At 46.1% G+C, this 27,248-nt stretch overlaps 1 protein-coding gene across 4 annotated transcripts in view; it reads right to left on the reverse strand.

The window, feature by feature from the left end:
* Positions 1 to 27,248, reverse strand: part of NSD2 (nuclear receptor binding SET domain protein 2) — a 97,220-nt gene that overhangs the window by 44,163 nt on the left and 25,809 nt on the right. For 3 of the 4 annotated variants that reach the window (XR_009210494.1, XM_032135759.2, XM_032135763.2), the window contains 4 exons: positions 18,438 to 18,604; positions 16,826 to 17,308; positions 4,758 to 4,902; positions 621 to 739 (listed from right to left, as the gene is read on the reverse strand). Coding sequence is in view for 3 of the 4 variants with exons in the window: in XM_032135759.2 (XP_031991650.1) it covers positions 621 to 739; positions 4,758 to 4,902; positions 16,826 to 17,308; positions 18,438 to 18,604 (914 nt within the window). In the remaining variant the exon portion in view is untranslated. Of the gene's footprint in view, positions 1 to 620; positions 740 to 4,757; positions 4,903 to 16,825; positions 17,309 to 18,437; positions 18,605 to 23,191; positions 23,334 to 27,248 lie in introns of those variants that run through there. The other variant, XM_032135761.2, reaches the window with a different exon arrangement.

Consider the following 27,248-nt stretch of genomic DNA (forward strand, 5'->3'; position numbering starts at 1 on the left):
TATGGTGTTTGGGGTTTTTTTTTGTTTTTTTGAGACAGAATCTTGCGACACTGGGGTGCAGTGGCATGATCTCAGCTCACAGCAACCTCTGTCTGTCAGGTTCAAGCGATTCTCCTGCCTCAGCCTCTTGAGTAGCTGGGATTACAGGCGCACGCCACCACGCCCGGCTAATTTTTTGTATTTTTAGTAGAGATGGGGTATCGCCATGTTGGCCAGGCTGGTCTCGAACTCCTGACCTCAAGCAATCCACCTGCCTTGGCCTCCCAAAGTGCTGGGATTAGAGACGTGAGCCACCACACCCGGCCGAAGAGGTCATTTTTAATGACAATTTTGTCCAATCTAAAGAACAAGTATTACACAAAGCATTTGGATGTCTGTTTTCTTGGAGAGCAACACATCATCGGTTTCTGTGATAACACCCCTGGTGGGTAAGAACTTGCAAGCAGCCTTTCTCAATGGGGTTCTGTGAGAAATGCAAGCCTTCTGCTGAATACCAGCCTGGGAGGAGCTGAGTGCACCGCCACCTGCATCTCATGTGTGCTCCCATGCAGGAAAACAGTGGCACCAAGAGTCACAGAGCATACACTCTGACAGGTCAAGCAAACCTGAAACACAATTACCTTCCGAAGACTGTGCTTGTCCGTCCTGAGTCTTTTCCTGGGTGTGTCCTCAGCTTCAGCATCTTCTGTAGCGTCCTGTGTCCTCTTTGTGTGGTTTCTTTTTTTCCCATTTACGTTACCTTGGAATGGGGGATGGGGAAAATGTACATGAAAACCACTCCAAAAGCTGCACTGAAGCACTGTGAGAACCTACCCAGGGCATTCAACATACAGATCCAGCCCATGATGTGTTTCCTGTAACCCTGCTGATTTCCAGGGCTTATGTCTTACAGATCAAATCTCTTTACAACAAAAAAACTGGCGACTATATCTAACCTTAGAGATTATATTAGCATCTGTTATAAATATATATATATTTATTTTTATTTTTTGAGATGGAGTCTTGCTCTGTCACCCAGGCTGGAGGGCAGTGGCACAATCTCAGCTGACTGCAACCTCCGCCTTGTGGGTTCAAGCCATCCTCTTGCCTCAGTCTCCTGAGTAGCTGGGATTACAGGCACGTCCCACCATGCCCAGCTAATTTTTGTATTTTTAGTAGAGATGGGTTTTCACCATATTGGTCAGGCTGGTCTCGAACTCCTGACCTCGTGATCCGCGTGCCTCGGCCTCCCAAAGTGCTGGGATTACAGGCGTGAGGACCGCGCCTGGCCTTATAATTTAATGTATTAAAGCATTAAATTTAAATTTAAATATAACCCAGTATTTTATCTATTTACTTATTTTTGAGATGGAGTTTCGCTCTTGTAGCCCAGGCTGGAGTGTAATGGCACGATCTCAGCTCACTGCAACCTCTGCCTCCTGATAGCCCAGTATTTTAAAAAAATCTTTTCCTAGGCCGGGCGTGGTGGCTCAGGCCTGTAATTCCAATACTTTGGGAGGCTCAGGTGGGCGGATCACCTGAGGTCAGGAGTTTGAGACCAGCCTGACCAACATGGAGAAACCCCATCTCTACTAAAAATACAAAATTAGCCGGGCATGGTGGCACATGTCTGCAACCTCAGCTATGCAGGAGGCTGAGGCAGAAGAATCGCTTGAACCCAGGAGGTGGAGGTTGCAGTGAGCCGAGATCGTGCCATTGTACTCCAGCCTGGGCAACAAGAATGAAACTCCGTCTAAAAAAAACCAAAAAACAAAAAAAAATCTTTTCCTTACTAACACTCAAAGACTTGTGGAATTTAAGTTGAACTTTAAAAAAAAAAAAAAAAAAACTTGCTACTTTTTAAACATTTCCTTAAAGAAACATGTTAAGTAGTAACACTATATTTATATATGCAAATTAAGGGCTTCCTCCATGTTTGCTCAGCTGTGCCATGTGTTAGGTGTTCCCAGGAATAGCAGCTAATCCAAGACCTAAGGCATCCAAACAATACCGACCTAAGACGGTAAGGTGTAAGAGTGCAAATTCTAGAGAGATGATTAATTTCAACATGCCAATGTTTATTTTAAATATAAATCCAGTATTATCATTTGCATGACTGCTTTACAGAGGGGTTCAGGGTTTTTATTAATGGACTCTTCATAAAACATCTTGCAGAAGGACACTGTTGCCCTGAAGGACACTGTCGCCCTCAAGCCTCACTACTGCTGGGACAGAAGACACCAGCAAAAGAGTGCTCAGCTCCACAGGGTCCAGCAAGGCCTCAGGCAGAGGTACAAGTAAGTGTCCGTGCCCTTGTGCCAATGCGTTCACCGAGCCTCACCTCGGGTCTAGGCCTGAGCCCAATGCGCAAGAAGAGTCAGCAGCCAGAGCGTGGGGGCCCTCACCGGCTGCAGTTCCAGCCTGGTGTGATGGGGGCCAGGAAAGCAGCCCTTGTAAAGCCCGCTCCTGGCCACGCCACTGCAGGCTGGTGCAAAGGCAGCCTGGGGAAGCCCGTGGAATGCTCGGCAGCAGGACCTGCTCAGCCACTGCCAAGCATAGGCACCACATGGCACAGCCAGCCAAACTCTCGAGGCCCCCCTCAGGCAGGTCTGCCTTCACAACACCTGTTCATGAGCACAATGCCAGCCCTGTGCCTCGCTTTCCCACAGGCGAGGTCCTTGACACAGCACATCCTCAACACAGCACCTCCTAAGCACCTCTCCATTCATCCAGGATGAGGCAGCAGCTGTTTCTTACAGAAACAAGCAACAGAGGCATCTGTATGGATTTTCATTTTTTTTTGAGATGGAGTTTTGCTCTTGTTGTCCATTCCATTGGCTAGAATCCAATGGCACGATCTCGGCTCACTGCAATCTCCGCCTCCCAGGTTCAAGCGATTCTCCTGCCTCAGCCTCCCAAGTAGCTGGGATTACAGGCATGTGCCAGCACGCCCAGCTAATTTTGTATTTTTAGTATAGATGGGGTTTCTCCATGCTGGTCAGGCTGGTCTCGAACTCTCAACCTCAGGTGATCCGCCCACCTCGGCCTCCCAAAGTGCTGGGATTACAGGTGTAAGCCACTGCGCCAGGCTGGAATTGTTAAATGAATTTCCATACTGTTTTGAGATTGAGTCTTACTCTGTTGCCCAGGCTGGAGTGCAGTGGCGTGATCTTGCCTCACTGCAACCTCTGCCTCCCAGGTTCAAGAGATTCTCGTGCCTCAGCCTCCCGAGTAGCTGGGATTACAGGCATGCGCCACCAGGCCTGGCTAATTTTTTTGTATTTTAGTAGAGATGGGGTTTCACCATGTTGGCCAGGCTGGTCTTGAATTCCTGGCCTCAAGTGATCCACTCACCTTGGCCTCCCAAAGTGCTGGGATTACAGGTCTGAGCCACCGTGCCCAGACATCTGTGTAGATTTCTAACACTGAGGCCATGGGCGCGTGACAAAGATGTGGTGCGCCATCCTAGTTGTTAGCACCAGGGTCACCTGAAAGTCAGGATTAAAGGACACCCAAGAACCTGCATACACCTGACACACAGTGGGCAGAAACTCACCTGTCACTTCTATCCACTAAGCACTCAGCAAAATATAACACAATCAAATTTATGCTTATACTTCGAGGGTAAGCTGAATCTGGCTTCAGGAAGAGCTGGCTTATTTTTAAATAAGCCAGTCATTTAAAAGGAACACGTCTCTAAATTTAGTGTATTGATAGAGTGAGGTATATTTTCTTTTAAAGAAAATATACAAGTCCTAAATATCTTTGCTATTCTAAATTATAGTATTTGTAATGAACACTGAGGAAGTTGAACAAAATTCAAGATTAATGAGATAGCTGATGAAGAGATCTAGAAACACCTAAATCAAGATGAAAACATCTGAGAAGGAGAAAGGTGACAGCAGGCACATGTGGCCAGACCCTATCGCTTCTGGGCCCCGACTTCCTTTTAGGTGAGTCTTGAAATACTTTATGTTTGGCCTCTCCAAAGCTCCTCAATGATGAATCTTCAGATATACAGTACTTTTTGTATTTTAAATTGATACCCTAATATATCAGTTATTTTTACATTCAAATCTCAGTTTTCCACAATTTGCATCCAAGCACGTACGTATCACGAATCTAACCATTGTTACACATCTTCCAATCTTACTGTGTCAGCTCTCCCTCCTCTTGCCACTGCCCAAAGCAAAGTAGCACTTTTGGTTTTTTAAGCCGAAGGCCTAGGAAGGACCAAAGGATACCGAATTCAAGGTCAGTCCAGTCACCCTTCTTGCCCTATGAGCTCTCGGGCAAACAGGCCAGGAGCTGCCCACACTCCGGGCCCCTGTAAGGTGCAGACTACAGCCGAAACCAGGACTGCTCTCAGAAGCATGAGAAGTGCTGCCTCCTCGGAAGTCACAGGCCTGAAGGCTGACCCTACCACATCATGTAAGCCTGGAACCCAAGAGACGACCTTCCCTCCCATTCCTTCTTCTGTCCTCTCTCACACAGCCCCATCAGCAGCAGTGACCACAGTGGCTGCTCAACTTGGGCAGGAGAGCAAGGGAGCCACAGGCCAGAAGGCACCACACCGAATAGCTCTCATAAGCCAGTAAACGCAGATGGCAGAGGCTGTTTTTACTGTGACCACAGGCACTTGGACTGCTGGCCCAAACCCCACGGATCAGAAACAGGGAGAGTGGACACACTTCCCTACAGTTCCAAGACCAGAGCTCAGCTTGCTACACTACACACATCAACCCAAGCAGAGGACATCAGCATAATGCTATGTTTACCAGAGTCTTCTTCAGCCTGGACAGGGGCCACCAGGGCAAACTTGGTGTTGTAGCGTGCTCTCTGCTTCTCACTCAGCAGACTCCACTGTGACCTGAGCAGCTCTTCAATCTCCTCACCTGAAGCATCTGGGTGCTCAGCTACCACCTGTGGGAATGGGAGAAGGTGCAATGAGAAGTTAAATCCGTAAAACTCATTGGGTTTTGTTTTGCATGAAATCAAATGCACGGCCCTTTAGAACTTAGTGTATCACATTTTTATTCCCACATCATGGAACTATGTCCCTAAAAGCTTCAAAGAAAAGTAGTGCTTAACTGATGCTGTGACCCACTGAAAACTCATAAATTAGAATAGTGCCAGTGAAAACAATTCAACTCTACGTCTGTAAATGTTGGAAATGATAAATGATAAAAATATCACTTACGACCCAGCCTCTAGGCACCCCTGAAAAATTAGCTGTAGAGCCAGTGCCACAGGAACGCTGCCCCTGAACATGGAGGTGGGCTCAGCTCAGTGTCCTTACTGGGCAGCACCTACCCTCGTCTTTCAGGCACAGGCCCTGGGCAGAGGTGAAGGCACACACCAAAGAGTGCGAGCTGGCTTCTGTCAGAGCCCAGGCCAGCACACGGAGACAATCTTGCACAGCCAAGAGACGAGGCTTCCCTACCCTCCAGCCACACCAGGGCTGCCAGCATCAGCACCCGGAACATGCTAGAAATGCAGACTCCCAGGCCCCACCCCAACCTGCCTACCAGGAATCTGTACTTTCATAAGGTCTCTAGGATGATCCGCAGACACACTGAAGTCTGATTCTGGGGACTTGGCTGCACCTGGTAATAACCTGGGGGTTTGAAATCCCATGGTGCTTAGGTCCCACCCAAGATCAACCCAACCCGGCGGGTCTGGCCTCAGTGATTTAAAGGTTTCCCAGGGGTTGCTAATGTGTCCCCAAGTCCGAGAGCCACGGATCTCGAGAGCAGGGCACAGGGCTGACACACTAATGCCAGCCAGCCAGATATAACCCACCACCTGTTTCTGTTCAATGTCTGAAAAACATCATAATATTTCATGACACAAAAATTACAGGAAATTCAAACAACAGTGTCCACAAAGTTTTACTGGATGCTGGCCCCACGCATTTGTTCCCATGCTGCCCATGGCTGTCTTCCTGCCACAACAGCAGAGCTGAGCAGTCAGAACAGAGCCCTCACTGCTCACTAGCCCTTTGGAAACAGTCTGCTGACTGGCTCGGCACCAACCAGCTCTGATGCTGGCTCCTCTACTGGTTAGTTCTGTGGACTTCGGCAAGTGAAGGCACTGTCTCTGCCTCCACTCTGTGAAATGGGGGCAGTAACACTCCACCTGGCAGTGGTAAGGAACCATCAGGTTAATGTTGGCTGGTTACCATTACCACCTGGACCTACCACCTGCCCAGCCAATAGAGGTAACCTCTGCCCCCAAACCCAAACCCCTCCTCACAAGACAGTCACCACAGACGGCTTCTTATAGCTTCCCATGGCCCTACCATCTGCTCTCCTGTTGCCTGGATGAGTCATGTGCTCCACTCCCTCTTGTCCTCACCCTGGTCTGGACACCAACACCCACCAATGCCCACCCACCACCTCTCTAGACAACCTGCAGACACCCCCAGCCTAACTGCCTGGGACCTCCCACCTCGAGGACACCTTCTGCAGTTCCGGGTCTGGCTCTGACCTCCAGCACTCCACCAGTGTTCCCTGTGGGGTCCCTATCCCCAGCCCTGTGTATGCCTACTCCTGCCACACCCCTCCCAACCCAGCAGGCCCTGCCCTGATTGCTGCCATGACCCACTCCATGAGCCTACCCACTCCCAACTCTTCAAACTCCAAGGGCCTCAGCTCTTCAACCAGTGAAAGTTTCTGCACAGGGCTTCGGATCCACAGCACATCTGCCTCTCATCTCCTCAAACACAGCACATTCCTTCACGGGCCTGCTGCCCTCCCATCCACCTCTGCCTCTGGCACCCCATCACCCACCATGACTCCAGAGCCCCCAGTTAGGATGAATCCTAACAGTGTACTTTACTGCTTCGTCAAAGCAGAGTCACAAGCACCCTGCAGTCACCTCGCCTCACAAGACAGTCACCACAGACGGCTTCTGCGGGGAAGCCAGGAAAGTGTCATCATCATCTTAGGTTAACAGAGCAATGACTCCTCATTAAAGTCTCCGAGCTTCACAGTGAAACTGTATGGTATGATGGTTACGAGTTCTAAAAACACAAAAGCACACGCTCACACACACAGTTAGGGTCAGGTCCCAATTCTCCTACTTCCTGACTGCATCATCTCACTGAAACCTTACAACTTTTAAGCTCAGGTTAGCCAGCTATAAAGCAGAGATAATTTATATTTACACCTTATAAGGTGATTCTGAGGAGTACTAGATATACTTTTGTACAATAACATACTGGCAAAGTATCTGACATGTGATAAGCATTCAATAGTGGCCACTTCTTTATTCTTAACATATCAAAAACAAGCTGGACATGTGGCTCATGCCTATAATCCCAACATTTTCGGAGGCCTAAGTGGGAAGATCACTTGAGGCCAGGAGTTTGAGACCAGCCTAGGCAACAGAGCAAGATCGTGTTTAAAAAAAAAAAAAAAAAAGTTATTTTTAAATTAGTTAGGTATGGTGGCAAGTGCCTGTAGTCACAGCTACTTGGGAAGTGGAGGTGGAAGCATCACTGCAGCCTAGGAGTTCAGGGCTGCAGTGACCTATGATTGCACCACTGCATTCCAGCCTGGGAAACAGAGTAAGATTCTGTCTCAAAAATAAATAAAAATTTAAAACGTACCAAAAAAACATGGAAAACCAAATTTCCACAATCCCACAACTGACTAAAACACTGCCAACATAACTGGAGACTCTACAAATTGGTCTTCAGATTACACGCCCCTCCTTCATTCTACCTGCTCCCTACACATTTTTTTTGTTTGTTTGTTTGTTTTTTTGAGATAAGAGTCTCACTGTGGCCCAGGCTGGAGTGCAGTGAAGTGATCTCAGCTCACTGCAACCTCTGCCTCCTGGGTTCAAGCGATTCTCCCACCTTAGCCTCCTGAGTAGCTGGGATTATAGGCATGCGCCACCGCACCTGGCTAATTTTTGTATTTTTAGTAGAGATGGGGGGTTTCACCATGTGGGCCAGGCTGGTCTCGAACTCCTGACCTCAAGTGATCTGCCCGCTATGGCCTCCCAAAGTGCTGGAAATCAGGTGCGAGGCACTGCACCATGCTCCCCCCAACATCTTTTTAGAGTTTCCTTTTGCTTTCAGGCTTCAGCGAAGAATGCTTAGGTATCCATTCTCCAAGACGACCCCCCATCCCTCCGTGAGCCCTGCCTCCTGGAGCTCAAGCCCCCACTACTGCTTACGGCGTAGTCAATAACACAGTGCAGAAATGGTTGCATATGACTCCAAGTGTAGGGCATAAAAGATATCCACCTTGCTCTTTCTTGGATCACTTGCTCTTGAGAAAGCCAGCCCCCATCATATTGTGAGGACACACCAGCAGCCCTGTGGAGAGGGCCACATGGTGAAGAAACAAGGCCTCCTGCCAGCAGCATGAGTGAGGGGAGGTACCCTGGAAGCAGATCCTCCAGCATCAGTCAAACCTTAGAATGATGTAGTCCCAGGTAACATCTTAAATGCAACTTCAAGAGACCCTAAGGCAGAACCACTAAGCTAAGCGGTTACCAAATTCCTGGCCCACACAAACTGTGAGACAGTAAATGCATGTTGTTGTTTTAAGCCACTAAGTTTTGAAGTAACATGTTATGCAACAATAGATAACTAATACCAAGGCATGTAAAAAGAACTGAGACATAAAGCACTGGTTCCAATCTAATGGATGTGTAAAAATTAGGATCAGGAAAGGTAGAAAAGGCTTTAAAAATTAAAAACTCAGGCCGGTGCAGTGGCTCACACCTGTAATCTCAGCACTTAGGGAGGCCAAGGAGGGCAGATCACCTGAGGTCAGGTGTTTGAGACCAGCCTAGCCAATATGGTGAAACCCTGTCTCTACTAAAAATACAACAATTAGCTGGGTGTGGTGGCGTGCACCAGTAGTCCCAGCTACTAGGGAGGCTGAGGAGGGAGGATCGCCTGAACCCGGAAGGCAGAGGTTGCAGTGAGCTGTGATTGTGCCACTGCAATCCAGCCTGGGCAACAGAGTGAGACCCTGTCTCAAAAATAAAATAAAAAATTTTTAAAATTCAAGCCAAACCAGACACAGTGGCTCACACCTGTAATGGCAGCACTTTGGGAGGCCGAGGCGGGCAGATCACGAGGTCAGTAGTTTGAGACCAGCCTGGCCAACATGGTGAAACTCTGTCTCTACTAAAAATACAAAAATTAGCTGGGCGTGGTGGTGGGCACCTGTAATCCCAGCTACTCGGGAGGCCGAGTCAGGAGAAGCGTTTGAATCTGGGAGACGGAGGTTGCAGCGAGCCAAGATCATGCCTCTGCACTCCAGCCTGGCAACAGTGTGAGACTACGTCTCAAAAAAAAAAAAAAAAAAAAAAAAAAAATCAGGCCAAAAAAGCCTGCTAGTGAAAATGCTGCTCATACTGGAGCCGGCCAGGTGCAATGGCTCATGCCTGTAATCCCAGCACTGTGGGAGGCTGAGGTAGGAGGATCACTTAAGGCCAGGAGTTTGAGTCCAGATTGGGCAACATAGCAAGACCTCATCCCTATAAAAAATAGAAAAGTTAGCCAGGCGTGGTGGCACATGGCTATAGTCCCAGCTACTAGGGAGGCTGAGGTGGGAGAATCACCTGAGCCTAGGGAGGTCAGGGCTGTGGCAAGCCATGACTGCACCACTGCACTCCAGCCTAGGTGACAGAGTAAGACCCTGTCTCAAAAACAAAAACAAAAAATATTTATATATATATAAAGAAGTATATTTCTTCACTAGTAGGGAGAAAGGAAGCTAGAAAGTGACCTCTAGGCTGGGTGCAGTGGCTCAGGCCTGTAATCCCAGGACTTTGGGAGACCAAGGCGGGTGGATCACCTGAGGTCAGCAGTTCAAGACCAGCCTGGCCAACATAATGAAACCCCATCTCTACTAAAAATACAAAAATTAGCCAGACGTGGTGGCATGTGCCTGTGGTCTCAGCAACTCAGGAGGCTGAGGCAGGAGAATCGCTTGAACCCTGGAGGAGGAGGCTGCAGTGGGCCGAGGTGGCGCCTTCGCACTCCAGCCTGGGTGACAAAGCAAAACTCCATCTCAAAAAAAAAGAAAGAAAGAAAAAGAAAAAGAAAATGAAAATGACCTCTAAAGAGTCAGCAAGTGGCAACAAAAAGTCCTGAAGTCAGACTTCCCATCTAGGGACCCTAGAAAAGGAAGGTCCAGAAAGCAGCAGGGAAGCTCCACCTGACTCTATCCCTCAAGGGTTGGCCATTGGTTAACTGACGACCCAACAAAAACCATCCTTGTGTGCACCAGCACTCCCGAAAAAGAAAAAACAATGTAGAAAGACCTAGGTTACAGATGGAAGCAGGGAGGAGCTTCCTCAAGTTTAGAATTGCTTATTACAGAACAGTTAAAGAGCATCCTAATAGTCATTGCTTTTCTGATAATAGAAAATTCCTCAAAACCACCCAGCCAGAGTCCAGTGGAGGGAAGGGAGGCCCCATGGGCCTTACATCAGGAACCAGGGGTGGGCAGGGCAGAATGTCGGACATTAACACAGAGCTCAATTTTTTGTAGTTTTTGCTTTGACAGGGTCTCGCTGTGTCATCCAAACTGGAGTGCAGTGGCGCAATGATGGCTCACGGCAGCCTCGACCTTCCAGGCTCAAGTGGTCCCTCCCGCCTCAGTTTCCTGAGTAACCGAGAATACACGTCTGCACCATCATGCCCCGTTAATTTTCTTGGTTTTTTTTTTTTTTTTTGTAGAGATGGGGGTCTGTGTTGCCCAGGCTGTTCTCAAACTACCAACCCCAAGCAGCCTGCCCTCCTCGGCCTCCCAACGTGCTGGGATTATAGGTGTGAGCCACTGCTGCACTCTGCCCAGAACTCAGTTTTAACTGTATACCTTCAGTTTGGTTTTATATTACTTTTAGTATAGTGCCAATCCAGACTTTCATTTTTGGCACATTTCTTAGCACTAGAAGGACCATCTGAGATCAGTTTGGGTCCCAAAAAGCCAACAGGGTGGCCTTTGGACAGTGGCTTTAATTCTCAGGTACCCACTTTTTTTTTCACAATTCTTAACTAGTGAACGGGTTGTGGAGACACAGCCGAGCAACATGCCAGTGGCTGACGGGGCGGTCCTCACCCGACACCACCTTACCCTGCTTCCAGGGCCCAAGAGCATACAGCACCTCACCAACCCCGCGCAGGCCGAGCTATCAAACACTGGAGTATCCATTCAGAGCTTGCCACTGCACCCTCTCCCAACATGCCTGAAATGGTGGCTGTCCACACATTGCTGAGTGCTTTATACCATTTTATTTTATTTTTATTTTTGATAGAGATAAGATCTTGCTATGTTGCCCAGGCTGGTCTCAAACTCCTGGCTTCAAGTGATCCTCCCACCTTGCACCTTGCCTGCTTTGTATCATTTTATATCCAACAACGACCACAGCTACTCCACCAGGTGTTAATGGCTCCTCCCTGGATAGATCTCTTGGCTCCTGAAGAGAGGCACATACCTTCACAGCTGCCCACTTACACTTTTTAGATGGACACAGAGAAAGGGATAAGTTAAACTCAATTGTGGGTATGTGGCCCTTTTCAAACTTTACACAAGTGATAGAATCTGCATACCCTTCAGCAATTTGTTTCTTCTTTGACATCCAATGAGTTCACTTTAATTGATGTGTAGTTACACTGTAGGAACATACCATAGTCTGTCACTTGGTTATTTTTTGGATTTGGACACTGTGGTCTCTCTTTGGGTGCAAGGACAAAATTACTCTAGGGTAAATATCTAGGAGTAAAACTGTAAGAGAAAAAAAAGCACATCTTCAATTTCACTAGATATTGCCAAATTTCTCTCAAAACAGGTGTAATAAATGATGTTTCACCAGCATTGTACGAGGAGTCCCACTGTTGCTCATCTTCTCAATCCCTGGCTGTTCTGAGTTTGATGTCTGCTCACCTGATGACTGTGAAGGACCATCCCACCAGGATTGTAACATACAGCTCCCTGGGCATGGCCGCAGTTGAGCAGCATCTCTTCATGCACTTACTGGCTCTCCAAGAAACTCGCCGTTCTCCTTCAGAATTGTTTCGGCTCTTTACAGAATTTGTCCTTTCACTGTGTTGATGGTGTCCTTGACACATAAGAATTTTTTTTTTTTTTTTGAGCCAGGGTCTCTGTCACCCAGGTTGAAGTGGTGCAGTGGCTCAAGCAATCCTCCCGCTTCAGCCTCCTAAAGTACTGGGATTACAGGTGTGAGTCACCATGCCTGGCCTAGATTTTCATTTTAACATACATAGTTTCATAGCCTTTATAGCCTGTTATCAGTTTGGCTTATTTAAGAAATCCTTCCCTCTCCCATGGTGACAAAGCTCCTCTCCCATGCTGGCCAAGTTCATAAATCACCAGTGGTCCCAGCACCATGTCCAGTGCAGACATCCCACCCAACTGGCCTGCAGCCCTTTCCCATCCATGTCCACATGCTCAAGAGCCTGTTCTGGCCCCGTCTTGGGCCGTATCACTGCCCTGGGTGAACAGTGCTATTTTATTTTTTATGGGACAGAGTCTTGCTCTGTCACCCAGGCTGGAGTACAATGGCACAATCCCAGCTCACTGCAACCTCCGCCTATCAGGTTCAAGCAATTCTCCCGCCTCAGCCTCCCGAGTAGCTGGGATTACAGGTGCCTGCCACCATGCCCAACTAATTTCTATATTTTTAGTAGAGATAAGGTTTCATCATGTTGGCCAAGCTAGTCTGGAGCTCCTGACCTCCAGTGATCTGCCTGCCTCGGCCTCCCAAAGTGCTGGGATTACAGGCGTAAGCCACCGCACCTGGCCAAATACTGTTATTTTAAATAAGATAACTTCCTATCTGGTAGAGCAAGTCCTCAGGCCAAGCCTCTCTTCAAATGTGGCCACATCAGCATCCACTTATAAAGGGTAAAGAAATTCCTGTTGGAAGTTTTATTAGAATTATACTGAATTTATAGATTATTAAAGGGAGAACTGACAACTTCAGAAGGTTGAATCTTCATATATATATATATATATATATCTTTATTGGGGTCTGCAAAAATATCAGTTATTTTTCTCTAAAGTTACATGCATATTTCATAATATTGATTCCACAGTACCTGACATTTTCGTTTCTATTATCAATGGTATCTTTTTTAACATTACATTTCCTCTTTGATGCTGCACTTGTATGTTAATTTTATATCCACCAATTTTGGTGAACTCTATTAATTCTAAAAGATTTTCTGTACATTCTCTTGAGTTTTCTACATAGACTTCTGCAAGCAATGACAGCTTTATTTATTCCTTTATAATACTGGCTAGTATTTTCTTGGAGACGAAGACTCATTCTATTGTCTAGGCTGCAGTGCAGTAGTGTGATCTCAGCTCATGGCAACCTCTGCCTCCAGGTTCCAGCAATTCTCTTGGCTCGGCCTCCTGAGTAGCTGGGATTACAGGCGCGCATCACCACGCCTGGCTAATTTTTTTATTTCTAGTAGAGATGGGGTTTCACCATATTGGCCAGGCTGGTCTCAAACTCCTGACCTCAAGTAATCCACCCACCTCGGCCTCCAAAGTGTTGGGATTACAGGCGTGAGCCAACGCGCCCGGCCTAATACTGGCTACTATTTTCAGCACAACGTTTATTAAATGGTGAAAAATGGTTTCCTGTCTCATTCTTTTTTTTTTTTTTTTTTTTTGAGACAGAGTCTTGCTGTGTCGCCTAGGCTGGAGTGCAGTGGTGTGATTTTGGCTCGCTGCAACCTCTGTCTCTCAGGTTCAACCGATTCTCCTTTCTCAACCTCTCGAGTAGCTGGGATTACAGGCACTCGCCACAGCTGGTAAAATTTTGTATTTTTAATAGAGACGGGGTTTCACCACGTTGGCCATGCTGGTCTCGAACTCCCAACCTTCATTGATCCACCTGTCTTGGCCTCCCAAAATGCTAGGATTACAGATACGAGCCATTGTGCCTGGCCCTCGTTCATGATTTTAAAGAGAATGCTTTTTTTTTTTCTTTGAGACGGAGTCTCGCTCTGTCGCCAGGCTGGAGTGCAGTGGTACGATCTTGGCGCACTGCAACCTCCGCCTCTTGGGTTCAAGCAATTCTCCTGCCTCAGCCTCCCAAATAGCTGGAAGTACAGGAGCACGCCACCACGCCCAGCTTATTTTTTATAATTTTGGTAGAGATGGGGTTTCACCATGTTGACCAGGCTGGTCTTGAATTCCTGACCTCAAGTGATCTACTCGCCTCAGCCTCCCAAAGTGCTGGGATTACAGGTGTGAGCCACCATGCCTGGCCTAAAGAGAATGCTTCTAAAGTTTCATCAGTAATATCCTTGATGAAAGCTTCTGATACATATCCTTAAACAGATTTAGGAAGTTTCCTTTTATTCCTGGTTTACTAATCTTTTATCAATAAGCAATAATTTTTTTGTTTAAGACAGGGTCTCACTCTGTGGCCCAGACTAGAGTGCAATGCCATGATCATGGTTCACCACAGCCTTAAACTTCTGGACTCGAGCAATCCTCTTGCCTCAACCTCCTGAGTAGTTGAGACTACAGGCACATGCCATCACATCTGGCTAATTTAAAAAAAAAAATTTTTTTTTTTTTTTTTGAGACAGGGTTTCATGTTGCTCAGGCTGGTCTCAAACTCCTGGGCTCAAGCAATCCTCCTGCCTCACCCTCCCAAAGTGCTGGGATGACAGATGTGAGCTGCCACACTCGGCCTTTCTTTTATGAGACAGAGTCTCACTCTGTCAGCTAAGCTAGAAAGCTGTGGCACAATCACAGCTCACTGTAATCTCAAAACTCCTGGGCTCAAGCAATCCTCCCACCTCAACCTCCCAAGGAGAAAAAGCAATGAACTTTAATACGTGTACCAAATATCACATATACCCCATAAATACAAGGTGTTTACTTAATTTAAAAAAGCAATGAATTTTATCAAATGCCTTTTCTCCCTCTACGGAGATGAGCATTACACAGTAAGTCACAATAATAGCTTTCTAACATCAAACTACCCTTGCATTCCTGAGAAAAGCCCTACAGATTACCCAGGCTGGAGTGCAGTGGCATGATTTCAGCTCACTATGGCCTCTGCCTCCCAGTTCAAGTGATTCTCCTGCCTCAGACTCCTGAGTAGCTGGGATTACAAGCGCACACCACCATGCTCAGCTAATTTTTGTATTGTTAGTAGAGACAGGGTTTCACCATGTAGGCCAGGCTAGCCTCAAACTCCTAACCTTAGGTGATCCGCCCACCTTAGCCTCCCAATGTGCTGGGATGACAGGCGGGAGCCACCGCACCCAGCCATGGGTTACTCTTGAAGGCATCACTCAAATGCCTTTCTCTGGCAGATTTTCCAGATCCCATATAGGGACAAAAAAATCATGTCCAGTAGATTTCTTAGAATACTCAGTCACCCATTTATGCATCTCTGCCTGAACTACTCATGGCTCCTTATTGTGCCATGCTGCCTGCCACAAAATACATGCTGGTTAAAGATTCATGGAAAATTTTTTGAAGACAGACTTTTTTTTTTTTTTTTTTTTTTGAGACGGAGTCTCATTCTGTCACCAGGCTGGAGTGCAGTGGCACAATCTTGGCTCACTGCAACCTCCGACTCCCTGGTTCAAGTAATTTTCCTGCCTCAGCCTCCTGAGAAGCTGAGATTACAGGCACGCATCACCACGCCCAGCTGATTTTTTCTGTATTTTTAGTAGAGACGGGGTTTCACCATGTTGGCCAGGATGGTCTCAAACTCCTGACCTCATGATCCACCCGCCTCAGCTTCCCAAAGTGATGGGATTACAGGTGTGAGCCACTGTGCCTGGCCGACACTATTGTTTTTGATACCTTTAATCACCACATAGATTTAGACTACTGAATGGAAAATTCCTACGGAAATAAAATTAAAATGAACATTTAAAGCCTTTTAAGCACGAGACTATGATCCACTCCAAGTAACATAACCAAAAGTGGGAAGTGGGGAACCCAACTCCTTCAGTTCTTTACAGCCTTTATTATGTACTAACAGACTGTATATTTTATGAAAACAATTAAGAAAATTATATAAATGTCTTAATCACATTGCTACCATTTTAAATGTCAGGGAAATAAATCAACACCCTCAGTGCCAGTGGACACAATGAGCTTTATAGATGAGCATACCCTGCAATGGAAGCTTCAGAACAGACTGCTGGAGAAAATGCTAACCTAGAGTCACACATTAAGGACATGGCCACATGCTTCAAGCAAAGCGCAGCCTGATGAGACCCACTTCCCTCTGTGCTAGTTTTTTGTTTTGTTTTTTTTTTTGAGACACAGTCTCGCTCTGTTGTCACCCAGGCTACAGTGCAGTGATGCCATCATGACTCACTGCAAACCCCACCTTCAGGACTCAAGGGATCCTCCTGCCTCCAGGACTCAAGGGATCCTCCTGCCTCAGTCTCCCAAGCAGCTGGGACTACAGGCATGTGCCACCACACCCAGCTAATTTTTGTAGAGATGGGGTTTCACCATGTTGCCCAGGTTGGTCTCAAACTCCTGAGCTGAAGCAATCCTCCTGCCTTGGCCTCCCAAAGTACTGAAATTACAGGCATGAGCCACTGTGCCTGGCCTGTTCTCGGTATCTTCTTATCTACATTAGGAGGGATATTTTAGGAACCCAGAGGGCAAGTCAAGTATCTTTTCCCTCAAGGGTCAGAATGGCTGTTTCCTAATAATACTTATTTATTAGATCTAAAAATCTATGCAAGGCTCACGTTAGATTCTCCTGATAATGCTGAGAAACAGATGATTCTGCACTGAAGGGATGCTCCTCAAATTCTGAAACTTGCTAGCACGAAACACAACTTAGTACTGACCTCATCCCTGTGTTTTTGACAGAAGACCAAAAACTGGGATGCTGCATCTCCCTTCCTGCTTCGTGGCATGGAGACTGTGGTCTTCTTCCTCCCAGGAGGAGACCCTACTCCTCTTCTGGGGTCAGCCTCTGCCGTCTTTTGAGGGGTACTCTTCCCTATGTCGGGGTGACTCTCCAGGGTCTCTGCAGAGCTACACAGTTTGGCCCTCCGCCTTCTCTTCATGGGAATGCACTCTTCTCTCACAGACTTGGGGTTTTCAGCAGCTTCTTCGCTGACTCCTGAGGATTCTGCCATTTCTCCCAAAGACTCTGCGGCAATGCCAGCCTCCTTGGCTACTTGAGGGTTGAGATGAAGCTGGTCCCCCACATAGAGAAAGGTGAACTTGGCTTTCCGCTCCTCCACTGACATGCTTGCAGCTTCTTCTGCTTGAACAATGCCCATTTCCCACTGGGCCCTCAATTTCCCTGAAATTGGTTTCAACAGCTGGGGAAAAAAAAAAAAAAAAAGAGAGACACTAAGTTTCATTACACAAACATAAAAGTTAACTACTTTTCCTAGGCACATGATTCATGCCTATAATCCCAGCACTTAGGGATGTCAAGGCAGATGGATCACCTGAGGCCAGGAGTTTAAGACCAGCCCGGCCAACAATGGCCAAACCCCATCTCTACTAAAATACAAAAGATAAGCCAGGCATGGTAGTGCATGCCTGTGGTCCCAGCTACCAGGGAGGCTGAGACATAAGAATCACTTGAACTGTGAGGCGGCAGATGCAGTAACCTGAGACCACGCCACTGCACTCTAGCCTGGGGTGACAGAGCAACTCTGTCTCAAAAAAAAAAAAAAAAAGAAAAGAATACTTTTACATTTTCACATAATTTTAGAAATAAAATCTTGGCCAGCATGGTGGTTCCCACCTGTAATCCCAGCACCTGTGGAGGCCGAGGCAGACACATCACCTGAGGTCAGGAGTTCAAGACCAGTCTGACCAACCTGGTGAAACCCTGTCTCTACTAAAAATACAAAAATTAGCCAGGCGTGGTGGCAGGCACCTGTAATTCCAGCTACTTGGGACGCTGAGGCAGGAGAATCGCTTGAACCCGGGGGGGCGGAGGATGCAATGAGCCAAGATCATGCCATTACACTCCAGCCTGGGCGACAAGAGTGAAACTCCATCTCAAATTTAAAAAAATAATAGAAATAAAAAAATTATAAAAACCTATTTTAGAATTCAGCCCAACATAATACCTTTATTGTTTCTTTAAACCAGAAATCAATTCCTATCACGTTACATTAATATAATCCCTCTGTGTGTGTGTGGGTGTGTGTGTGTATGTATATACACATATATATGTACATATATATGTATATATAAATTCTAAAACAAGTTATCTCTGAGAGTCATCAAATGAGCAAAAAAAAAATAAGTTGTGTCTCTAAAAAACTTTATCATATTGTAACATGGCATTCTTGGGCAAAAGTCAACAACGAAAGAGATTGTTAAGCCATTACAATATTTCGAGCAAGTATAAGTTCAAAACAAAAATAAGTTAACTTAAAGAATAAAAATTAAATTTCTGGTCTAAAAGTAGACTGAAGGGTCATCTATCACCTTAATTTTCTCAGCTTTCGTGGGTGCCTGCTTGGCACTTTCCTGGCATAATTTTTCAAACTGTCCTTCTCCTTCAAAAGCTACGAGGCTCTTCTCAAATATCCAAGCTCTTTCTGGGGCGTCACCAAAGAACTGTACGTGATACTGGCGTGCACTCTTTTTCTGACCTAGTTTTTAAAATAAAATGTTAGAGAATGAAAGTTAGAATCTGGGATGAAATTAGTCAAATCTACTGCTATTTTGCAGTTGTTTTCCTTGGTGTTGTCTAAGCCTGTTAACCTCAAAACAAATTCTATACTTCTCATCCCTTCCATGCCACATGCCAAAGAAGGAAACTAATTAACTTACAAGAGACTCAGATAAGGTTCAAAATTGAATGGGAAAGAAAGCCAACCAGGCCAGGCGCGGTCCCTCACGCCTGTAATCCCACCACTTTGGGAGACCGAGGCGGGGAGATTGAGCTCAGGATTTCGAGACCAGCCTGGGCAACATGGCAAAAGCCCGTCTCTACGAAAAATGCAAAAATTAGCCGGGTGTGGTGGTGTGCACCTGTAGTCCCAGCTACTCGGGAGGCTCAGGTGAGAGGATGGCGTGAGCCTGGGAGGCAGATGTTGCAATGAGCCAAGATCATGCCACTGCTCTCCAGCCTGGGTGACAGAGCCAGACCCTGTCTCAAAAACAAAAAAAGAAAGAAAAAAACAAAAAAGAAAAAAGCTAGCTAGCTGACTAAATGCACTCCTTTATTCCCTCTTAAAAAGATACCAAATAAGACAAGAGGACATCTGCAAGAAAGGAGTGAGTGCGGCAGTGAAGGAGGCAGTATACTGGTGTCACACAACCTGGGTTCAAATCCCAGCCCTGCTACCTACCAGCTAACTACCCCCCTATCTCACAGTGCTAGGGTGACAGGAGCAACAGTGGCCTCAGAGAGCAGCTCAGACCACACAGTAACCCCACAGATGCCCACTACTCTTACTCTTATCTGAGAGGAAGAAGCCACGTCCCACAGTGCAGCCAGGGGGATGAGGAAAGAAAGAGACAGGCCCAAAATCCAAGAGAGGAGGTACCAGATTCCACTGAAGTCATATGAGAAGGTGAATACAGGTAAGCAGGTTAAAAAGTCAGATCTCTGTGCCAGGTGAGAGGAGGGAGGGGGATCTCCCTGGCACACGGTGGGGGCAGTTACCACTCCCTGTCCCCTCATGCAGCACATTGGCCCAGATGAATCAAAGGATATTTCCTGAAGACCTGAAGTGCTCCAGAGGAAAAACCTCTCCTGTGAGTCTTTTGGAGATTCCCCCAATTAAGTGGCGAATGGCCAATCAGACCCTCTAACGCAAAGGAGGGTGGATAACCAAGCCTCCCCACCCATGGTTGCAGGCAGCTCTAACTGCTGTGCTCTTAAACACGAGCCCAGCACCAAGGAACCCCTGGACCCAGGGAAGCATCCAGTATGAATGAATCCAAAACACACAGAAATGAATGGCCCTCTGCAGGGCCACAGACATAAGGCAAGGGAAGAGAAGATATCCAACAGAGAAACCCTGTGTGCTATGAAAAGAGAACACAGAAAAACAAAGAGGTATTTGAAATTCTAAAATACAACTATGAAAATAAAATTCAGGGCAGGCGCAGTGGCTCAAGCCTATAACCCCAGCACTTTGAGAGGCCGAGGCAGGCGGATCACGAGGTCAAGATATCGAGACCATCCTGGCCAACATGGTGAAACCCCGTCTCTACTAAAAATACAAAAATTAGCCGGGCGTGGTGGTGGGCGCCTGTAGTCCCAGCTACTCGGGAGGCTGAGGCAGGAGAATGGCGTGAACCCGGGAGGTGGAGCTTGCAGTGAGCTGAGACTGTGCCACTGCACTCCAGCCTGGGTGACAGAGCCAGACTCCATCTCAAAAACAAAGAAAATAAAATTCAACAAGAAAGCTTGGAAGATAAGAAATCTCCTAGAAAGAAGAAAAAAAGATGAAAAATACCTATTTCCATAGCAACCTGTAAGATCAATCTAGGAGGTTTGATACCCAAATAATAGGCTATCTGGAGAAACAGGGAAGCTCCAAGAACAAACCCAAAATCAAGTCTCCAACTAAAACAGTCCTAAGTGTCCCACTGCAACATCCACAGCAGGGCACACCCTGCTGAAATTCAAGCTGCTGGGGGTTGGGTGAAAGGCCAGCCTCCAAGTTAATGGAACAAGAACAGAATAGAAAGGTATGTGAAGAATAGCAAATTATGTGAAGAATGGCCAAAAACTCCGGATGCTAGAAGGAAATGGAGTAATACCTTCAAAATTCCTAAGGGAATTCTTCTCAACATAAAATTCTATACCCAGTCAAACCATCAATCAGGTGTGAAGACAGAAAAGTAGCATACTCTGTGCCAGGCACAGTGGCTCACGCCTGTAATCCCAGCACTTTGGGAGGCCAAGGTGGGCAGATCACCTCAGATCAGGAGTTCGAGACCAGCCTGGCCAACATGGTGAAACCCTGTCTCTACTAAAACACAACAAATTAGCCAGGCATGGTGGTGTGTGCCTGTAGTCCCAGCTACTCGGGAGGCTGAGATGGGAGAATCACTTGAACCCGGGAGGTGGAGATTGCAATGAGCCAAGATTGTGCCACTGCACTCCAGCCTGGCAACAGAGCAAGGCTCCATCTCAAAAAAGAAGTAGCATACTCTGGACTGGGCGCAGTGGCTCACGCATGTAATCTCAGCACTTTAGGAGGCCAAGACGGGTGGAATACTTGAGGTCAGAAGTTCGAGACCAGCCTGGCCAACATAGCAAAACCCCATCCCTACTAAAAATACAAAAACGAGCTGGGCAGGGTGGCACACACCCGTAGTCCCAGCTACTCAGGAGGCTGAGGCACGAGAATCACTTGAACCCAAGTGGCAGAGGTTGCAGCAAGCTGAGATCCCGCCACTGAACTCTAGCCTGGGCGACAAAGCAAGACTCCATCTCAAAAAAACAAAAGTAGCATACTCTGAACTGCAAGGACTCAAATTTACTTCCCATACAAACTGTCTTAAGATACCAAAAATAGCCTCCAGGAAAAAAGAGAACTTAACCAAGAAAGAACACAGCATAGAACTGTAGAGACCAGCCCCACAGGGCCTGTGGGTTTTTCTCCTTGTGTGCGGAGACGAGAGATCGTAGAAATAAAGACACAAGACAAAGATATCGAAGAAAAGACAGCTGGGCACAGGGGACCACTACCACCAAGATGCGGAGACCAGTAGTGGCCCTGAATGTCTGGCTGCGCTGTTATTTATTGTATACAAGGCAAGGGGGCAGGGTAAGGAGTGTGAGTCATCTCCAATGATAGGTAAGGTCAAGCGAGTCACGTGTCCACCGGACAGGGGGCCCTTCCCTGTTTGGTAGCCGAGGCAGAGAGACAGAGGGGACAGCTTACATTATTTCTTCTATGTATTTCTCAGAGAGATCAAAGACTTTAATATTCTCACTAATTCTGCTACTGCTATCTAGAAGGCGGAGCCAGGCGTACAGGGCGGAACATGAAAGTGGACCAGGAGTGTCACCGCTGAAGCACAGCATCACAAGGAGACAGTTAGGCCTCCAGATGGCTGCGGGTGGGCTTGACTGATGTCAGGCCTTCCACAAGAGGTGGTGGAGCAGAGTCTTCTCTAACTCCCCCATGGAAAGGGAGACTCCTTTTCCTGGTCTGCGAAGTAACAGGTGCCTTCCCAGGCACTGGCGCTACCGCTAGACCAAGAAGCCCTCTAGTGGCCCTGTCCGGGCGTGACAGAGGGCTCACACTCGTCTTCTGGTCACTTCTCATCATGTCCCTTCAGCTCCTATCTCTGTATGACCTGGTTCTTCCTAGATTATAATTGTAGAACAGAGATTGTTATAATATTGGAATAAAGAGTAATGCTACAAACTAATCATTAATAATATTCATAATCATGTCTATATTCTATGTCTAATATAACTATTCTTATTTTAAGTATTTTCTTTATTATACTGGAACAGCCTGTGCCTTCAGTCTCATGCCTTGGCACCTCGGCGGCTTGCCACCCACACAGAACTACCCAAAACAATGTAAATAGGGAAAGCAGCTTAAAGAAAGTCTAAGCTTACTGCAGTGCAAAAGGTTAAGAGTGCTGGCAAACCAGATTCAAGCAGGAAAAAGGAAGATTCTAGGAGAGAGCTCCAAGGGAAGAAAAGATGAGAGAAAAGAACTTTTTTACAAAGAAAGAAAATCTTAGTAAGGAAAGAGGGTTAAAAGATGAGTTCCAAAGAGCAGAAAGGGAAGATGGGACTCAAACCCAGGTTTTCATTTTTCTTAAGGAGAAAAAATAACTATATAAATATATAAATAGGAGAAACTAACTTCATAATAAGGATGAGTTTTAAGGATGAGGAGACAAATACCTGAAAAAAATTAAGCCTGTATGGACAACATACTGTACGATTTCAAAAGAAAGGCAGTAATTAATTCCAAGGAAAACAAAAGGTTTTACAAGAAAGAAAATGCAATTACAGAACACAACTTGGTTTTTCACTGAATGATATTTACATAGTCAAAATTATGTAAACGCTTATTTTTCATTTATTACAAATAGTGACTTAATTATATGGGGAGAATGGGGGAAAAGAAATAGAAAATGGCTGAAGAGTTCAATCTTCATTTTCCATGATAGAAAGTTAACAGAAAATGTCTACATGAGAAATAAAAGTATTAGAATTAGAAGAAAATGTCGAAAGAGATAAAAATAATTACCTCTGGGGAGGAGAGAGGAAGGCAGGGGATGATTTTTCACTATTAATCTTTCAGTACAATTTGACTTGTTTTTAAGTGTTCAAACTTCTTTGATTTGAAAATACCTAAGATTCAAGGATATGTCAAGGGATTTGTGACTTCTTCCATTACTTTAAAACTTTGTAAGAACTTTTCTTAGTAATGAAAATGAATACAGGTATGTTATAGCATTCTTATAATAAAGAAAACCTGTAACAGTACACATAATATAAAATTAAACCATGTTTATAAATAATGACACAGATAAATGCTCCTTACATGTCAGGTGGGAAAAAAAGCAGAAGACATTATTGTAATCTGATCCCAAGTTTGTAAAATAAATGAGTGTAACATTCTGAAGTTCTTTCCTATCTAGAAATTGGATAACATAACCGAATTTTCTACTATTTTTATGGGTTTTTTTAATCCATATGAACTATCTTTTGGTCCAAGTGGAGAGGTGAATATCTCACTGTTTTTATTTTACCGATAATTAACCAGCTGTCCCAGTACTATGTATTAGTAATCCTCCCTTCCTATGCAATTTCTTTTTTTTTTTTTTTTTTTTTTTGAGATGGAGTCTCGCTCTGTCGCCCAGGCTGGAGTGCAGTAGTGCAATCTCGGGTCACTGCAACCTCTGCCTCCTGGGCTCAAGCAATTATCATGCCTCAGCCTCCCCAGGAGCTGGGATTACAGGCGCCTGGGACCACACTCAGCTAATTTTTGTACTGTTAGCAGAAACAGGGTTTCATCATGTTGGCCAGGCTGGTCTCAAACTCCTGACCTCAAGTCATCCACCTGCCTTGGCCTCCCAAAGTTCTGGGATTACAGGCATGAGCCACTGCACCTGGCCCTCTTCCTATGCAATTTCTGATGTTCATTAATCACCATCTGTATAAAAATGCATGTCACTGACCTCCCCACCTATCCCCTTCGAAGAGACCCGGCTTCTACTAACAGTCCTGGTACCTAATTTTGTACTATGTTCCTTTTTCCCTACCACAGCCCATTAGACTACAGGTAGTTTGTGACTCTCTGGGCTCAATGAAGCCAGAGTTTCTCTCCAGATTTTGTAGAGCCTGTTAAGTTCCATGCATGCACAACGAACCCCACCAAGAGACAGGGCTGCCTCAGAGATAAAGCTCCAGGGAGGGAAGAGAAGCCATAAAGATGCAGACAAGGCCAGGTGTCTGCAGAAGCCAAGAATGGAGCACAGGAGCAAAGTCACAAGGACATGAGACCACAGAGCTCCCTGGGAAACAAAGGACAAGCATGACCATGCCTGAGTTTCCCAGTTCAGTCTCTGGAGGGCACCAGAGCCTCAAAATAGGTAAAGCAGAAACTGCCAGAACTACAAGTAGAAAAACAGCACATCCACAATCCCATGGGAGATTTTAACACATCTCTCAGCAAGTAATAGAACAAGCAAGAAACAAATCAGTAAGAAGATAATACCATCAAATAGCACAAGACATGAGAAAGCCAGATTACCTGCAATATTTTTAGAAAATGCTAGAAGCAATTTTTTTCCTATATAAAGCAATGAGGGTTAATTCCTAACATTCCCTTCCATAACACAGAAAAGGTGACAACAAAAATCTCCACAACAGAAAATTACTTGATTCCAGACCACAGTTATCTAAAGAGACCAGTGAGTGTAATATCTAAAACATATAGTTATCTTCTGTTTCCAACTTAAAAGGTTGAGCCTCGACCAGCCTGGCCAATATGGTGAAAACCCATCTCTAGCAAAAATACAAAATTAGCCGGGTGTGGTGACACACGCCTGTAGTGCCAGCTACTCGGGAGGCTGAGGCAGGAGAATCACTTGAACCTGGGAGGCAGAGGTTGCAGTGAGCTGAGATTGTGCCACTGCACTCCAGCTTGGTGACAGAGAAAGACTCTGTCTCGAAAAAAAAAAAGGTTGAGCCTAAAAGCTGCTAGTCCACCTAGGTACCCTGGTAAATACTAGCTAACACAGGCTATGCTGCTGTAAATTACAAAAATGCTATTAAGACTTTCATTAACTTAAGATTTCCAAAGGAATCTAGGTTGAGCTGTAGCTTATGAGTTATGTTCATTTTTGCATGTATATTATACTTCAGTTTTCAAAATTTAAGTATATTACTAAGATACACAGATTCAAACTGGTCCATAAATCCCAAGCATGATAAATAAAATTTTTTTTTAAACGGGGGCCGGGCGCGGTGGTGGCTCACGCCTGTAATCACAGCACTTTGGGAGGCCAAGTCGGGCGGATCACAAGGTCAGGAGTTTGAGACCAGCCTGCACAACATGGTGAAACCCCAGCTCTACTAAAAATACAAAAATTAGCTGGGCATAGTGGTGTGCGCCTGTAATCCCAGCTACTCGGGAAGCTGAGATAGGAGAATCGCTTGAACCTGGGAAGTGGAGGTTGCAGTGAGCCGAGATCATACCACTGTACTCCAGCCTGGACGAGTGAGCAACACTCCATCTCCAGGAAAAGAAAAAACAAAAAAAAAGGATAGGAATAGAGGGTAGAAAAATATAAAAGTACTGGCTTCACAGGACCCATGCTCAGCCCACTCCATGGCAGGAGCTATCTCTTCTTCACATCCCTGTCCTTCCAAAACGACACTCACCACTCACTGTTTCATTCTCATCATGGGGTGCTGCAGGCCAAGTGTTGGAGAATCAAAAATGGACCCAAGAGCTCCACTTGGAGCAAGGGCTCAGCACTGCTTGAAGATCTACTGCACACAGAGTTTCCCTTGCAAACTCTGTCTCCCGGAGCAATGAACACAACCAGCGACCAGACCTGGGCTCCTACATACCATTCCGTACTCAAAGAACCTAGGCCTTCTCTGAGAAATGGCTGATGCTAGGGTTGGGGGGCGGGTGGGAAAAACTACAAGATGAGCCTGGAACATCTTGTTGTACCAGAACGTAAAGAGGTGCTCAAGGGCTGACGGGGACATGTCAAAGGCATACAACTTAAAGGAACTTAATAGAACTCCCACTGGTCAAATTTGGGACAATGTGAGGATTTAAGAAAATAAGGACTAAAATACATAACTCGTTTTTCTTTTTAAGAGGGGAGCTCATTTTTGCAGAAAAATGACAGCTAAAAGGTAGAAAGTGCAATAATAGCCAGTTACCATTTAACAAGTCCATGATGAATCATCAAGGACTGCTAAAGCTGTGGCTGTTGGGGACAGGTATGGTGGCTCACACTTGCAATCCCAACAATTTGGGAGGCCAAGGCAGGAGGAAGATCACCTGAGCCCAGGAGTTTGAGCCTGGAGTGAGCTATGATTGTGCCACTGTACTCTAGCCTGGACAGAGCAACAGAGCCAAGACCCCATCTCAAAACAACAACAACAAAAGCTACACTGTTGGGACAGACTACAAACACAGCCCACAGGTCCCTCATTAGTGACAATGGGGACCTGTGCCTTTCCACAGAGAGCTCTGGTGGCCATCGCCTACCAGGGGTGGGTCAGCTGACACATAAGCTCCTCCTGATGTGGTCTGACTAGCACTCTGTCCTTCCCTCACTTCTCTTTGTTCTGCTCACTTCCTTTGACCCCTTTTCTTTTAAGATTATCTGAATCTCCTTTCAGTTGGAGGGTATCTACCCAGGCTTGACTTCTTCTGAACTGCTTTTCAAATGTACAGTATCTTTTATACTCTAATGTCTTCACACACACACACAAAAAGTATATTGTCAGTCTTCTGAAGGAGGTTTGCTTGTGCCTCCCACTCTACATCCCACAATAATTCCTAGAGAAGCAGACTGCTGAGGTGAGGCAGGCCACTGCCCAGCCTAGGCTGGTGCAGGACACTCCCTTCTTCTGCACACAGATCTTTAGCAAAGGGCCTAAGCTACCTTTCAAGGTTCCCACTTTGAGATCCAACCTGGCCTTTGTGACCTAGGTCTGATCATGAGAAAGCTAAAGCAGTCATGAGGAACTGGGGATTGGGAGTGCTGTTCTAGACTAGCGGAAGCTGAAGAGGCACAACCACCAGATGAAAAGTATGCATCTCAACCCCAAAA

This window comes from Hylobates moloch, unplaced genomic scaffold, assembly GCF_009828535.3.
Source record: "Hylobates moloch isolate HMO894 unplaced genomic scaffold, HMol_V3 SCAFFOLD_17, whole genome shotgun sequence".
Lineage (NCBI taxonomy): Eukaryota > Metazoa > Chordata > Mammalia > Primates > Hylobatidae > Hylobates > Hylobates moloch.